General features: G+C 53.5%; 5 protein-coding genes across 5 annotated transcripts; 2 read left to right on the plus strand and 3 right to left on the minus strand.

Annotated features, from left to right (window-relative positions):
• Positions 1-120: 120 nt before the first annotated feature.
• Positions 121-1,428, plus strand: J4E87_010747 (uncharacterized protein; the record flags this gene model as incomplete). The annotated part of the gene is made up of 1 exon (XM_049382318.1): positions 121-1,428. The coding sequence occupies one exon, from the start codon at positions 121-123 to the stop codon at positions 1,426-1,428; it is 1,308 nt and encodes a 435-aa protein (XP_049227951.1).
• A 414-nt stretch (positions 1,429-1,842) lies between these two features.
• J4E87_010748 (uncharacterized protein) lies at positions 1,843-3,707 on the plus strand (the record flags this gene model as incomplete). Its single annotated transcript, XM_049382319.1, has 2 exons — positions 1,843-2,040; positions 2,139-3,707. The coding sequence occupies 2 exons, from the start codon at positions 1,843-1,845 to the stop codon at positions 3,705-3,707; spliced, it is 1,767 nt and encodes a 588-aa protein (XP_049227952.1).
• A 338-nt stretch (positions 3,708-4,045) lies between these two features.
• J4E87_010749 (uncharacterized protein) lies at positions 4,046-7,636 on the minus strand (the record flags this gene model as incomplete). Its single annotated transcript, XM_049382320.1, has 1 exon — positions 4,046-7,636. One exon carries the CDS (start codon positions 7,634-7,636, stop codon positions 4,046-4,048), a length of 3,591 nt encoding a protein of 1,196 aa, XP_049227953.1.
• A 1,373-nt stretch (positions 7,637-9,009) lies between these two features.
• J4E87_010750 (uncharacterized protein) lies at positions 9,010-10,521 on the minus strand (the record flags this gene model as incomplete). Its single annotated transcript, XM_049382321.1, has 1 exon — positions 9,010-10,521. The coding sequence occupies one exon, from the start codon at positions 10,519-10,521 to the stop codon at positions 9,010-9,012; it is 1,512 nt and encodes a 503-aa protein (XP_049227954.1).
• A 430-nt stretch (positions 10,522-10,951) lies between these two features.
• J4E87_010751 (uncharacterized protein) lies at positions 10,952-13,544 on the minus strand (the record flags this gene model as incomplete). Its single annotated transcript, XM_049382322.1, has 4 exons — positions 10,952-11,848; positions 11,904-11,959; positions 12,482-13,111; positions 13,397-13,544. The coding sequence occupies 4 exons, from the start codon at positions 13,542-13,544 to the stop codon at positions 10,952-10,954; spliced, it is 1,731 nt and encodes a 576-aa protein (XP_049227955.1).
• Positions 13,545-16,468: the final 2,924 nt, after the last annotated feature.

Consider the following 16,468-nt stretch of genomic DNA (forward strand, 5'->3'; position numbering starts at 1 on the left):
GTGCACTGAACTTTCAGAACGCCGCTACGATTTCATTCCCCAATCACATCCCAATCCTCCGCCCTCTTCCTGTGAAGGCATGTTATGCTTCGAACCCTATCACGATCGATAACACGAGCCATGGCATCCAACGAGCCCGCCCGCGTTCCCATCCCCAAGAATGGCGTCGACTACCGTGGCAAAGTGGTGCTTGCGCCCATGGTGCGCTCTGGCGAACTGCCCTCACGCCTCCTCGCGCTGAAGTACGGCGCCGACCTGGTCTGGGGACCCGAAACCATCGATCGCGCCATGATTGGCACCACGAAGCGACTGAACCCGCACACCAATACACTAGAGTTCTCGCGTCTGCCGACTTCGAAGATCAAAAATCCTACCCTCGATCCCGAGAATCGCGAAAGCGTTCTATACCGCATACATCCAGAGCTGGAGAAGGGAAAGCTCATATACCAGATTGGTACGGCGAATCCGGAGTTGGCAGTCCAGGCAGCCAAGATGGTTGCAGCGGATGTTGCAGGCATTGATGTCAATTCTGGCTGCCCCAAGCCATTCTCGACTTCCGGCGGCATGGGCGCTGCGCTGCTCAAGACACCAGACCTGCTTTGTAACATCCTGACGAGTCTCGTGGAAGAAGTGGGAAAGCCATTCGAGATCGGCATCAGCGTCAAGATCAGGATTCTGGACACGCCAGAAGAGACGGCAGTATTGGTGAAGAGACTGGTGCGCACCGGCATCACGGGTCTCACAGTGCACTGTCGGACTACACCCATGCGACCCAGAGAGCGCGCGATTCGCGACCAACTCAAAATGATCGGAGAGATCTGCCACGAAGCAGGCGTCGCATGCCTGATGAACGGCGACGTCACATCGCGCACCGAAGCCCTCAAACTCGCGGAAGAGTTCAACGTCGACGGCGCAATGATCGCAACCGCAGCCGAGAAGAACCCCAGCGTGTTCCGACCCGACTCAGAAGGCGGGCCACACGAGTGGAAGTCGCAGTGGAAGACCGTTGTTACCGAATACATGCGTTTCGCGCTACAGGTAGAGAACCGGTGGGGGAACACAAAGTATCTGCTCAGTCAGATGATACCAGGGAAGGAGAAAGCGTATCAGGCGATGAACAAGTCAAAGTGCTACACGGACTGCATCAAGGCGCTGGGCCTGGAGAACGTCGATGACTTGCTACAGCAGGCCAACGTTGTCGACGAGCATCTGGGCATACCTCAGAACGAATCGCGCGCTTCTAAGCGCGCTCGGGTCAAGGAAGCAGCAAATCCCGAAAGCGATGCTGTCGAGCGCAAGGAGAAGCGCAAGGAACGGGATGATGACGAGCCTGAGGCCAAGCGAGTCAAGGTGCCTGAAGTGGAGCCAGAAGCAACTGTGGCCGTCCCACCGCAGGAGATGGCGGCTCCTGCTGCGTTGAGCGTATGAAATATGTAGAGATTTATGGACTGGGCGTGTATCTATTTGGGCATTGCAGGCGTATTGAGCATTTACGAAAGTGTGGGGTTCCCTCGGTAGTATGCAGCCATGATATGGGACAACGAATTGATATGAATACATACATTACTGTGACTGCGATGCACCGCATGTGTTCAAACGACTAACAAAGTCCCCGTGCAGTTACGTCGCGTCGCTGATGTACTGAACGCTGGCACGCGAAGGCCTTCGAAGATTTGGTACTAGGGTCTGCTGCGTGACGGCTAGCGCCACGCTAGACGACCCCACTGCTACGGAGGTACATACTGTGCCACATACTTCGCTACCGTCTTGAACGTCAACATTCACTTTTCATCCTCACACTTAATATCCTTAGGATACATAAAGAGCATTCCAGGGCCGACAATGGCCGCCTCTACAGACGCGGTTATGGCAGATATCGGCGATGACAAAGCGCAACTCGGTAGTCTACCGAACGAGCTACTAAACCTCATTACAGACTTGGTGGTCGCTGGTGGCACGCCAATGGCGGCGATGCGACTGGTGAACAAGCGATTCAAAGCATGTGCCCAATCCCACCTCGTCGAGGCTCTTCAAGCGAAGGTATGTACATCACCAGCTTCGACGCAAGGACAAGTTGCGCTGGGAGCGGAATGTGGTCTAGTACAATCGGCACAGCTGACATTGGTATCTCACCACAGGCTTGGGACATTCGTAGTCCCCATGATCTTCGTTCGTTGAGTGAAATCAGCAAGGTGGATGCCTTAGCCCAGGCGATCAAGTCTCTTCGCATGACTTGCTGTTATGAGGAATATCACGAAAATCCTGTCGCTCTCAGAGACGAAGCAAATCATCGACATAATAATGCAATCAAAGAAGTCACGGAACGTACGGTATCGGCTCAGGACAGATTCCGGATGCAACGCAGAACCGCCCTGTTGGAAAGGTTCGCGCACGCTTCGACGCTTTCAGAAGAGATGGAAAACGACAGGGTAGCTGGGAGTAGGAACTACGCACAAAACCTCTTTCCCGAGTCCTCTTCAGAGATGAAAGTGGGTTGGTTGAGAACAATAGTTCTACCTGATCTGGAGTCGCGCTGGGAAAAATTGAAAGAGGAAAACAAGTCCATCTTCGGCAACGTATGGACCTCTTCCATCGTACACCCCAGATTATATGGGGCGCATTACGATGCCGTCGCCGAATACGTCTTAGCAAAAGAGGGGTTAATAACCACCATCGCGAAAAGTTTGGCTTCATTCAAGCAATTACATACTTTCGCCTTCGTCGAACCCGAGATCGATGCCTGGAGCCGTTACGAAACGCTGTTCAAGGAAGTTGGTGAAGAGCACGGCCGCTTGCAGGGATGCAGGAGCCCATACGCCAGGGGTTCAAAGCGAGACGCAAGCTCAGAGGCCATCGCATACAGCGGAATGATGATCGGCCTTGACGTTGCACTTCGAGCTCTCCAGCGAGCCGAAATCCACCCGACAAGCTTCGCAATGCCAGTACCTTCCATTGGATTCCAATCCTTCAAGACCTCCGTCTCGAAGTACGTTTTGCGCGAGGTTCTTACACACACAAACAAGCTATGTCTCAACCACCTATCATTGAGATTCCTACGTGTTGGGAGTAGTATCGACGACAGACCCACCTTTGCAAATACCTTCGGGTCGTCTCCACCACCTGTTCACACCGAAATACTCTTAACAAATGACAGCTTCCCCAGCCTACGCGACCTGACTTTATACTTCAACCAGGTCAGATCTGAGAACGAACCGGGTCCAAGCATCCATGGCTGCAAGGCAGCAGAACTTGAATCCCTAACCATTCGATACGACCCCCGATTTGAAGCCTCGGCAAATGGTATTCTCTGGCACGAAGACTGTTTGAACCACTTCCACCAGAGTCTCAAACACCTGACCATCGTCAACGCTTTTTGCGGCAACTGGAATAACTTCTTCCGCGACATCGCTAAAGCTCAGCTCGAGACATTAGATATTGTGATTGAGGATGATGTTCTCGGGATGGTTAGGACAAAAGTGCCATCGTATGACGACGTGGAGAATGGGTTGGTGTGTGTTCAGGAGCGGTTTAAGAAGGCCGCCGAGAAGGTGGAGGTTAGGCCGGATTGGGTTTTCGATCTTGTGAAGCGGGTGTGGAAAAATCAGGATGATATTGTTGATCGGTTGCTGGAGGATAGTGATGAGGAGGGGGCGTATGATTGGGAAGAGGATGATGATGACGATGAGGAAGAGGAAGTTGAAGGATGAGAGCACGGCATACGTAGATCAGGTTCAAACGCTTGGGATACGGGGTAGATTCAATAGCAATTGTTGTACGCACTTGAATTGCAACAGGGCGACCAACTGGGACAGTTGGTCAACAAGTGTATTGTACAGAATCAAAAGTCCGGGTATCAACATGTACATCCTAGCATCGTATACCTCCAGGCAAGTACCACTACTACAAAGGAAAGCGCACTTCAAGATATGCCGCAAGGATATCGCCAACGTAAAAGCTATAAAACATCGAGAAAGGAAAAAAAGAAAACATCTAGTATAAACAAAAAGAGAAGTCGTCAAATCTCAAGAAAAGAGACGTCAACCTCTCACAACCCATCCATCAACCTCGTCAACGCCAACCAATCCGCCAACTCCCCCCCACTCTCCCTCTGAACCACCTTCGGACTACTTAACTTCTCATTCACAATCTCCAAATCCAAAATCCCCATCACACCACTACTACTCCTACTACTTCTCCTCTCACTCAACCCACTATCCACTCTCGCCGCAGTCGTGCGCCGCTGTATCGCCGCCGGCAACGCGATAACAGGCCGTGTTGGGTCCATCATGTTGTTGAATTCTGTGCTGAAGAAGTCGGGGCTGGCGAGGATGTGGGGGGAAGGGATGGCGCGGTTGGTGATGACGGGGGGTGGCGTGAGGTCGGAGTTTGGGTGAGGTTGGGACTTGGTGGGTGGTGTGTTGATGCGGAGGCGGAGGAGGGATGCTTGTTTTGGTTTGGGGAGGGTATCTGAAGGGAGTTGTGGGATCGCAGCTTTGGACTTGTTGAAGAAGAGGGAGGTTTTTCGGGAGAGGAAGGAGGGTTTGCGCGTTGTGGGTTGTGGTGGTGATGTGGGCATTGGGGCGGGGAGGGACTTTTGGTGTTGTTGCTGGGGTAGACGTTGGGCTGCGGCTTCTTCGTTGGCTTTCTGGATGCGGAGGAGCGCGTCTTGCTCTCGTTGGAGCTTTGCTGTCGCTTCGTCATCCTTCAGCTGCTGGACCTTGGCTTCGTGCGCGGCTGTTGCTTCGATGCGGTTCCGTTGGTCTTGTTCGTCTTTTTGCTCCTTCTCTTCGGCTTCTTTGAGCATGGCTACGATTAGGCTCCGACCTTCCTCGGAATAGTTGTCGCCTACACATGCCATGGGTGTCAGGCCTGCCACGTTCTTCACGTTCGCCTTGGCGCCTTCGAGGAGAAGGGAGGAGGCAATCTTGTCATTGCCACCGACAGCTGCGGCGTGTAAGGGTGTGTTGTTTTCTACATCGAGCGTGTCCATGCTGGCGCCGCTCCGAAGCAACAAGCTCAAGATCTCCCAATCTCCACCTTCAGCTGCCATGAAGAGTGGTGTTCGTCCCTTGTTATCGAGACTGTTCACGTCCGCCCCGTGCAGCAGGAACTCCTGCACCACGTCAAAGCGATGCGCCACAACCGCCGAGTGAAGTGGTAAGCGGCCGTTGGAAAATGGAGATGTAATAGTGAGCTGCGCACCCTTCGCTACCAGCAGTGTTAGGATATCCAATGCAACTTCCGGGCACTCTTCAAGCAAGAAGGTGAGTGGATGCTGAGTCAAGACCGAGGTCTGCGTTGGCTCCGACTTAGACTGTGGTGACGACGAACGCATTGAGCTTCGAGGAATGCCCGCGTTCGGGTTGGCGCCTCCGTCCAGGACCACATTGAGTATGCTCAAAACGTACTCCGCAGGCATTGGCGGTTGCAGTGTGATATGGCGAAGAACGGCGCATATCAGCGAGACGCCCAGTGCTGATCGCGGTAAAGCATTCACATCCAAACCCATCGCGACCATCTGCTTAAGGTCCTTGACAGGCAACGTCGTGGAGAAAGACGAGACTTCCGCGACAGGGTTGCTAGGCCGTCTCCGCAGTAACCCTGCGCGCTTCATCCACTCGTACTGTGCGAAGAGCTTCAGAATCTGCTTATCGGCCGCTACCGAAGGCTGCAACTTGCTCTTGGCAGGCACCCAGTCTCCAAAGTCGAATGTGGCACCGTGTTTGAGTAGCGCATCTACGAAGACGGGCTTGCCTGTCGTCACTGCGTAGAACAGCGCATCTTGCTTCTTGTGGTCTTCGTGGTTGACGCAGTTCCGACTCGCTTTGCGGTCAGCCTTCTGTGCTAGTAAGGCCTCGATCACAGGTAAACCATCTTCGGGAAGTGTCTTGATGGCAAGGATGAGCGGTGTAGCACCTGATCGCTCGCGCGTAGTTCTGCTGACGCCGCGTTCGCAGAAGGGACCAACGATGGCAGCGATGTCGTTCCAGGTAGCTGGCGCTTTCGGTATAGTGCAAGCAATGAGATGGAGAGGGCTCATGCCGTCTTCATCCCAGGAGTTGATGCTCGGCGGGATCGTGAGCAGGGGCACGATGGACCATTGGTGATGCTTTACGGCGAGAAGAAGCGGCGTGTTCTTGTCCTTGTCGCCGATGGCGGTGTTTGCTCGAGCTCGTAGTAATGACTGCACAGTGCCCTCCAATCCATTGGCTGCGGCGAGATGTAGCGCTGTTTGTCCGTTCATGTTGGTCTTGCGGAGGTCAGATGCCTTGATGAGCGACTCCAGATCTGGCTCCTGGTCTTTTGTACTGTTCGTTGTAGCATTGAGCAAAGGCGTAAGCTCTTCAGCATTAGTAAGATCTGCGTTTGCTTTTTGTCTTAGCAACAGCTCTGTGCAGACTCTACTATGCGTTGCGAGATGTAGAGGTGTATCGCCGTCTTGATCCCTTGCATTGACCTCAGCGCCAGCGTCGATGAGCTGAAGCGCGATTTTAGGATGGCTGAAACGAGGAGATACGGCATGATGAAGCAGTGTCTTGCCGTCCGGGTATGTCACTGTTGCGTCAGCGCCCTGCTCAAGCAGAGCACCCAGAATGATAGACATGGTCTCCTTCTCTTGGGCTAGTGGGCTCTCGAAGGTGGCCTGGAGTACAGTAAGGCCCTTTCTGTCGCGGATGGTGAGATCCGGGTTGCGCTTCAGTAGTGCACTTATTACTGGCGCACCGGCACATTCCAATGCGACGAAGATGGGACGAAGGCCGTTGGCGGTCTCGCGATCCGGATCCGAGCCTTTCTCTAGAAACATCTCCACCAAGCTCGCGTCATCTCTCTTGATGGCCTCCACAAGGACGTTGGACTCTGAATCGCAAGCTGCGGCGAAGATATCTGCGATGAGGTCATTGCCTACGGAGAAACGGCCCTGTGTCTTCTTCACGTGCTTCAGCAGCAGCTCCCTCTCTTTCTCGAGCTTGTTGCGCTTGCCATGTGCGGCGTTGATGATCGCTACGGCGCCCTGGATGTTGTTGGCGTGTAGAGCAGCTTCAGCTGGTGTCTGACCGAGACCGTTGAGCGCTTCGTAGCTAGCGCCATGTTTGAGTAAAGTCATGACTGTGGCTAACGATCCGGACTTTGAAGCTGCGTAGTGGAGGGGTGTCTCGCCGGTGTCATTCGTCTTCGTCTCGAGGTTGGGTCCGTATGGGATCAAAAGTTCGATGAGATCGCTGCGGCCATTCTTGACGGCTATGTGAAGGGCTGTTTCGCCGCTGGTCTTGATTACAGCATCGGCATCGGCACCAGCATCTAACAGTATTCTCGCCAGACTCGCGTAGCCGTTGGCGATGGCGATGCATAACGGTGGTAGTCCCAAGCCAGCGACATCATTCGGTGTTGCGCCAGCGCGGAGGAAATGTGAAAGCGCTGCCTCTCGTTGGTGGTAGACAGCATAGTATATCGGTGTCCAATCTTTCGATGGCTTGAACTCGCCAGCACCCTCCGGTGATCCCGCTGGCTTCCCGAACTTGCATCTCATAACCTCCACCGAAGTTTGCAGTGTTGAACCCTTTCGTTTCAACGCAGTCGGCCTCGTCGTATCCCGATCCAGATCAAGGTCGATATTGCGGGGAATTGGGGGCTCCATGTCGCTTGAGTATCTGCTAGTAAGGCAACCGCAAGACTTAGATTTCATGCTCGCGAACCTTACATCAAGGCCTGATAAAGCAGACAATCAAGGGTTCAGGATAGCGACAAAAGAAAATATGCAGGGTAAGGAAAAGCATCCGGGTACCCACCACAGAAGAAAGCTACAAGAGCGACAGGAGCTTGACAAGTACGCTCCCCACCTTTCCCCTTCTTTTTGCCAAATTGGAGGAGCTGAAATCGTGGCGCGCCCACGAATCAAGTCATTCTCGTCGCGGTTGTCGTGCCATTTCGCCTTGCTTACCGCTAGGAGCCATGGTTCAATTACCAATAACGGGTGCCTTGTCGTGCTACAAACCTAATCGCGCCTCTCTGTAGTCCCGAAACGGGTAGCTAGGTGCCTGGATTCAGTCGACGGCAGATGTACGACTCGCATTCTCGCGGAACGGTGCGCCTGGGACGATCGCCGCAGCGCTTCCCTGCAGGCTACAGCGCTTGCTGTCTATCATCTCAGAAGGAATCCCAGAGGCGTTGTACAGTTGTCTTTTCGCTTGGCTTGCTCGCGACGGTCCGCGAATGACGGAGACGCTACTAACTATAGAGGGGCAATGGCGCGGTGCAGATCTTACTGTTGGAGACTGCGAGCCAATGCGTCGTGACGGCGATGGACGCGAGGCGGAACAACAAGCAAAGTCAATGGCGAAGGAGGACGCGATACTTTCGCGCGTGTTGTTCGGAGGGAGGTGCGCCCGGTGCTGCTTGCGGCGTTTCGCTAGCCGACCCACGTGTTTGTAGCTGGATTGGCTCAGGGGTAAAGTGGCCTCCATCGCCTCGCTATTGCGCGCCGTCGTCCTTGGCCAAGCAGACGGCGCCAATGCTACGGGTACAATGTTTCCGCAACAATGTTGTCGAGTGTGCAGGCGTTTATTGAGTGGAGATTGGACGAAAAGTCCAATTCTAGCCGCGGTAATGCATGGGAATATACAGGCAAAGGATTCCAGCTGCGGTGGCTGCTCCGAATGGCATAGCGGGAGATCATCCGCCAGCTCGGTATCACGTTGAAACTCAAAATGGGAGCTGGTTTGCTAAGATCATGCGCAAGAAAGAGAGTTTATTCTTCGTGTACTATGCCCGCGAAGATCGTCCTAAAATCAAGTAAAGAGCGTAAGAGGACGCGAAACCGCCGTCCACAGTCAAGTACGCAAGTGCGCAAAAGCAATTCCCGCCTTCTTTTTCCAACCTGTACCCCCCTCGTATTGCATCATCCTCCTGTTACAGCGATCGAATCGCATTCCAACGGCAGCGACGAGTACGCTGGCAAGTCGCTGCACGCTCAGCCTCCCCGCAACACCACGTGGCCGCCAACACCAACCCTCAGAACTTCACACCCAACTTCCAGCCAACTTGGAGTGCGCGACTCCACACAAAGCAAAGTGACGCCACGATGTAGCAAGCTGCGGTCCAGATGACCACTCCCCAGTAGTGTCCACCAGTGGCCTGGATGATAGCACCCGCAATAGGAATACCCGTAAGCGTGCTGAAGCTGACCACCGTGTAACAGGTAGCGTAGTACCTGCCGTAGACATTCGTATCGCAAAGCTGGCCCACGCAGACTGGTGTCAATGAGATATTGGAGCCAGATGCGAAACCAAACAAGACCGCGTAGACAATGGAGAGTGCTTTGATAGCCGTAGCTTCGGCCGCGGAGGTGGGGGTGAGTAGCGATGCGGGCAGCCAGAAGACTAGCGATGTAGCTGAGCAAATGGCGAGTGCAGCAATCATGCTGTTGAAGCGCCCGAGCTTATCGGCTAGGAAGCCTGGAACCCAGCGACCGAGACAGCTTCCCGCGTTGAAGATGGCGATGAGTTGGTACGAGAATGACGGGCTGAATGCGCCGGTACTGACCGCAAAGGTGGTAAGATATGTGATCGGGATGAAGAGTGCCCACTCCATCATGAAGATGCCGACCGTGAGCAGGAAGTAGCTCTTGTGGCGGAAGATCCGGAAATCGGGCCATACTGATTGTCCAGCTTTGGGTGGTAGGCGGGAGCGGATCAGGAAGCAGGCACCAATGCAGCAGAAGAGCGTGATGAAGCCGATGATGCGAGTCGCCCATGGGAAGCCTACCCTGGGTAGCAGCTTCTCCAGCGCCAGCGGGAATATGACACCACCCAGCGATCCTCCAGCTGCGGCGATACCCGTTGCGTTGCCTCGCTTTTGCAGGAAGAAGTGGCTGACTGCGGCGAACGCAGGCGTGAAGATCAACGACGTACCGAGACCCCCAAGCACGCCGAAGACGAGGAAGAAGTGCCAGTACAGTGTGCAAATCCCGAGCAGGAAGTTTGACAAGCACAGCAGGATGCTACCTGCCAGCACCAATAGCTTCGGGCCGTGCGCATCGAATATGGGTCCAATCTGGAGTCCGCAGAAGAACGACAGGAAGACGTACATGCTGAAGATCCATGAGATGGTCGACTCGGTGTAGTCTGCAAGGTAGTGCTCGGCAATGTAGGCATGGTAGATACCGACCGTGTTCATCATACCCAAGGATGCGATGAGTCCAAGGAACGACCCTAGAACAACCGACCAGGCACCTAGGCCACCTTCTGGATAGGTTACTTCGTCATTAGCGATGGATGTTGATCGAGATTCCTCATCAAGAGGTCGGTGAGCTTTTTCATCTCCAGTTGCAGTGTTGCTTGGGCGATTCTCCTTGGAGTTGGCCGATGCCGGGGCATCGGCGTTGTGAGTTTGGGCACTTGGGCATGGTGACAGTGTGTCCGATGGCGGGATGGTAAATTCGGCGTGAGGATAAGTGTTGACTCTGGTCAAGTTGTTGTGTGGGCTAAGTGATCCTGGCGTGCTGCCTTTTGGTTCGCTGCTCATACGAAGGGCCGAGTTGGGTTTGGGGTAGGTTTCGTCTAATATGTATGACGATGCGCGTTATTGCGCTGGCAAGTTGATGTCAAATTCGTGAAAGATGTCGCAAGCTCCTGCACAGTCCCCGAAAAGCGTCCTCGCAGCCCTGAAGTACCTCCCAATCGATGATGCGCGCCGAATTTGAATCGCAGATTGTGGTTCCCCGAGCGGTTTGGTGTTGCATAGTCGAGCTCCCCGAGCGGTATAAGTACGTTGGATGCCACAGGAGGGGTAAAGAGCCATGACCAATAGACCCACTCTGCCGCTTCGGCAACCACTCGCAATGCGGTATCGCCCGCTGCCGACGAAGGGTTTTCAGCACACCTCTATTCCGACCCGGTGCATGATTCGCCCTAGACGCCGAGAACCAAGACTCTGCTGGACATTGGCGGTGAAGTCAGCATGATGGTCTGGACGACATTGTCTCCGGACATAGTAATTCTCGGAATTGAAGTCGGAGTTGAGCGTCATCGGCATCGGAGAACTTCTTGTGGGGGTTTCCGACCTGCTCGATGATGTCGAAAGCTTTCTTCTCTTGAGGTATGTACCCTAGAAGCTGTTCTGCCATTGGTGCGATCTTCTGGGTGTCGTCGGTGGCTTCAAGAATGGAAAGCCATAGCTGCGCGGGAGACGGTGTGAGTGTGGGTGTAGGAGCATCGCCAAACATGGAATCATAGCGGTCATGTTCGCTCCCGTGCCGGGTATATGGTACATCCGGCATCTTGCTGACCTTGGGTGTAGGTGATCGAGTGCTGTGGTTCAGCATATCCAGAAGCATTGTATGGTCGCTGGCTTCATCCGTGCCGACGCTGGAGGCATCATCGCTCTTGTCCGAGCGACATCCTTGGATGGCTCTGTGGAGCACTAGCCAACTACCGCGGAATCTCCATCGTTCTTCGTGCGACATGTCGCCGTCGCGAGAAGCATACGTAGCCCTAAGTCTGCTTTCTAAGAGGTCGTAGAGTGTACCGGGACAATTCTCTCTGCTGATTTGGGGAGTTCTGGGACTATCTTGGGGCGGTTTGGAGTATACGCTGTCTTGGCCGACATGCTGTGATGACGGTTTGCTGCACGGAATACCTTGCGGCAGTTGTGATACGTTCTTGGTACAAGCCTGTTGGTGCGCCGAGCTGCTTCTCGCAACGTCTACAGGACCGCCTTGGTGCTTCGATCGTGTAGTGTACTTCGCCCGGAGATTCCGTACATCGCGGCGGAGTAGCTTGGCTGTCCAGCGGACGTCATACGGCAAGAAAGAGCGCATCATGACGAAGAGTATAGCTATCAATATGACTGACTGTATCAATGTTAGTTGAGATTGCAGATTGAGGGTTCACTTGGCGCACACTCACCAATATCAACATGCGTTTGAATGGCATGCGCTTGGTGTTGTGTACCGAGGTAGAGGCTAACTGAATGTGAAAAGAGCAATACACGCGAGTGAATATAGTGTGATTGAAGTTGAGTATGCGCGCGGTTCCTGTACCTGATATTGCTAGACTGAGAGCAAAGTGACAGTAAAGTGACAATGAAGGGTCCAATCTAATCCCACGTGGTTTGCGCTCGTGCGCGCTTTCAAGGCAACTGCACTTAGGCAGTGTAAACAAACGCACAGCAGGCGCGCCTTTCACTTCCACACGCTTCGATTGGAAACCATCAGCGTTCGCTCCACACTCTCAGTACCCGAGATGAGAAGACAATCCACGTAGCCAAGGGCGTTGCAGTTCGTCAACCCTCACTATACGAGATGAGAAGACATAGTAAAACGCACCGCATTCCAGCACCTACCTGGATAGCCAGACAAGAGTCAGTCGGCAGATGTGACGTCCGCTCTTTCCGCATACGTCATCGTATACCTACACCGTCCACTCCACCACCTCCCCCAACTTCCAATCCACATCCTCCATCCAAGCCCCCACACTCCACGCACCCAGTCCCCTCGGCCACCAATTCTTCTCACCCTGTTCCACAACCTCACTCTCCTTCTTCTCATGCACCTCAACCCAGCACCCCCGCGCCCTCGGCGTGACCGCTGCAATATCAAACGCCCGCCACTTCTGCGTTCCTACTAGCACCGCGTCCATCTTCTTAATGTCTGTGTCGTAGTCGTCTACCTGCAATCCTTCTTGCACCTCCTTAACCGCTTTCTCGTGACCCAGCGCAGATGGGAGAGGCGGTTGCGCGGCGGCCATGCTGAGAGGGAGGTATTTCGTGTTCAGCGGCATAGCAGGGACCCATTGCCAGGGTTTGAGAGTACAGACAAAGAAGGGTGCGCCGCCATCGCCTTCTTTGGTGCCAGGCGGGAAGACTTGCACAGTTAGGGTGGATGGAGGTGAGGCGCCGGGGGCAGTAGGCGGTGCGGAGAAAGAGAAGCGAGCGAGCTGTTTGGGGATGTTCCAGTTTAGGCGCCCGTTGTAGGTTGTTGTGCGTTGGGAGACGTAGATGCGGGATATGCGTTGGGCTTTCTTTGGGATTTTGATGTGTGGTTGGCCAGATGGGGTGGTTGTTGGTTGTGGGACGGTGAAGTTTCCGGGGACGAGGAGGAGTTCGTCGTAGGGGCCTGTGATGACGTTAGAGAGGAATTACTAGAATTGTTGTCATCTCGTGTCGTCTTCTGGTGTATTTCCTCCTGCTCATTTCTGTCCCTCAAAAGAAGTCGCGTTCGACATCTACAATACCCACCGACTCTTCCATCCACAACCTTCCCTCTTCTCACCCTTTCCCATCCCTGCTCATCCCACAAAAGGAACATCCCACATACCAACAGGCGTATCCCTATACCTAACAATACACACCGTCCCCAACCCCCCCTCAAACCTCCCCATCCCCTCATCATCCCACCCACCCTCCTTCCCCTCAAGCTCACCATGCACACCCTCAGGCAAACCCTTCAACACATGAAACAGCATATACACCTCCGCCGTGAGTTTCCATGGCGCCAGCGCACGCGCAACAGGATGAAAAGACGGTTCTTCAGGGCCGGGTGCAGACATTGCGCGGTATCACGATCGAGAAGATTGATCAAGCGGGATGACAATGGTGTGAGAAAGACAACACTTATTAGGTGGGAGATGGTGATACCCGTTTGTTGTAATAACACCAGCTACCGGGTAACGTTGTTGCGATCTGGCATGTGATGGGCAAGATATCCGGTTCAGCCGCGGCTGCAGTCTGTGTCTTGAGACATCCCTTGCAATATTATCTCGGTAAAGTACCAAGTCGACTGTGTGGCACAGCACAGCAGCTTACATCGCATCGTGTAAGCGCGCCAAGGTGCTTTGTTTCCATCACTAAGCACTTGATGGAATCAATCAACTGGTGTTGAATGTACACGGGAGTGATGTGAAGGATGCGCAACAAGAGTGAGAAGTTGATGAGGAAAGCGCGATGGTCTGAGCGCTGCGTGCTTGAACCCATCCATGCCGGGTTCTTAAGTGCCCCAAGCTCTTCGTGTGACGCATCACCAAGATCTGGTACGATATACGATGACAGTCACACAACGATGAGATGGTACTTCTCTCAACTTACCTCATCCACTCTCAAAGCACACATGTACCAAGCCAACAAACTGCCGTCGTCGCAACTATACCCACCAAGTCCCGCCTACACTACAGCTAGCCCCGCCTCGCCAAAATTCTGACAACCACCACACCAACACTTACGCACATGCAGATGCACTCATGCCCATCGCGCCCACCTTTCTGCGAACCAAAGAATGTCTTGCATACCAACCGCGTCACACGTCTTCACTAAATAAATTCTCCACATCCTTCCATCCGTCCACCCATCCCCATCTATCCCTACATGCATCTGCACCCTTCCTTGCACACCGCTACTGATGTGCCGTCCTAAACATCCCTTAGGTTTAGTTCCCTTAGTCCTGTCAATACATATGCAGCTCCAAATCCTTCTCGGCGCGTAGAAGAACCTAAGAACACCTTTCAATATTTTAGAATATTTTAGCAGGGTGGTTCTATCCGTCTAGTCACCGTGCTTTCATGCCCACTTCTTCTACTTAACTCCATGTAGAATTATCTGGGGGTAATAGAAACTCACTCTGCCCCGCTTTAACCTTGATAGCCCCAGTAACACCCGCGTCTATACATGAGCATATTTTTGTTAGACATGTAGCGGGTGCCTCTACTACTACTACTGCATAGCTCGCAGTGCGAGCGGAGATTAAACACGGCAGCACTCCTACTCATGCACATGTCTCTGCATTGGGCAAGCACTCGTGTGCGTCCGTCGTTGTACTCCGGAAGAACTTTTGTAGGATCTGATCGCTGGAGGAAGAAAAGGGTTCGTGGGCACCCCACAGCACGAGATCAACGATTCGCTGCTCTGTCGATTACTACCAAATCGCCGGTAACGCAAACGCGGCTCTGCGTCGATCATCATACGTACATATGTCAGCTTGCTGTCCAGACCCTTTCTTCCTCCCGAGGTGTTTCCCAACGATTTCCTGCAATACTGCATCGTTCGTTCTCGTTCTTTCTCCCTGCTCCATCAACTCAATAGTCTTTCCCCAGTCGTTGGAGCATAGTCTCCTTCGAACGCGTCTATTGGCTGAGAGTCGGGCTATCCAATAATACAACCCGGCTAACTACGGCGTGCGCGTCCACACACATAACAAAGCCGGGGCGGGAGTGTGTCGAGGCCAAAACCAATAGACCCTACGAAGCTAGGTCATGCGGCTCTGCACCTACCCTTTCGACCTAAACGAGGGCTGGCGGCGGACTGACAGCCCTGGAGTGTCAATGCTCACGTACCAGCCTTGTCCCCAAACAGCAGTCCGCTTGCATGACGCGCAGCAGAACGACGATGGAGCAGCGGCCTGTAGCGGGACAAAGCGTTTCTTGGCGGCTGAGGCGGCGGACGAGTCAGAGCACCAGCACTACTACCATGGCACGTGGCATGGTAAGCTGTGACCCTGAAGGACCGGGCGAGTGGCAATACATCGGCATGTGATGGCTGGTACGTAGCGGGATGCTGTAACCTTAGCATGAAGGGTACCTCGTGGTTGTTCGTGTGCAAGGGAACCCATTGTACGAATGCGGTGGCGTATCCCTCGGTACGTTGGTAGCGCAAGTTGGTGGTAAGAACCAAACGGCGCGCTACACCGAACAGGCGACGGGTCCGGTCGGTAGTCATGTGTAGCCAGATTAGCGATGTTTGGACGCGGCTTGGAAGGGTGCATGTCCGATGGATGAGCGTCATCACGAAATTGTCCGGAGATGAACGATGAGGTTGAGGGGGGAACCAAGTGGTGAATTGTGTAGGTTTGAACTCCGACACGCATGTCCGTTGGATGAGCGTGATCACGAAATTGTCCGGAGATGAACGATGAGGTTGCAGGAGGAACCAGATAGTAGTATGTGAAGTATGTAGAGTGTGGTATTACGGGACCCTCCAAGATGTACTTATCAGGATAGCCGTCGTCTATCAACTATCTCCGAAAACAAAAACGCCTGTGGAACTCGAGGTCCTATTTTGAATAACTTTTTGTGTACTCTGCGATAGAGGAGAACGCCGTTTCGAAAAAAAGAGAGAAAAGAGACCCAAGTCTATCAAGCTCAGGGGGATATTCCGCGTAGAAAAAAACATGACGATTTGAAAGCAAAGATAGCCAACTCATAACACCTCTGTAATGCACATCGAATTCGTCGTTACCAAGCGCTGCTGTGTATACCGCCGCCGCCGGTTCAAAAGGAAGATGTACAATCTCGAGAGGATGTACAAGAAAGCGGGAATACGTGGGCGGAGCCAAAAGTAGTCTCTTTATCCAAGGTTATCAGGCCTGACTGGTTGGTTTGGTAGACAAATCCTCCAATCCAAATGTAACGCCAGGTAGATGCAAGAACAAGGGACGGGACGAGTCATGACTTTTCGTGTTGTTGCTGAACAACATCAGCCGATA

This window comes from Alternaria ethzedia (assembly GCF_023757985.1).
Source record: "Alternaria ethzedia strain BMP 0044 chromosome Unknown scaffold_55, whole genome shotgun sequence".
Taxonomy (NCBI): domain Eukaryota; kingdom Fungi; phylum Ascomycota; class Dothideomycetes; order Pleosporales; family Pleosporaceae; genus Alternaria; species Alternaria ethzedia.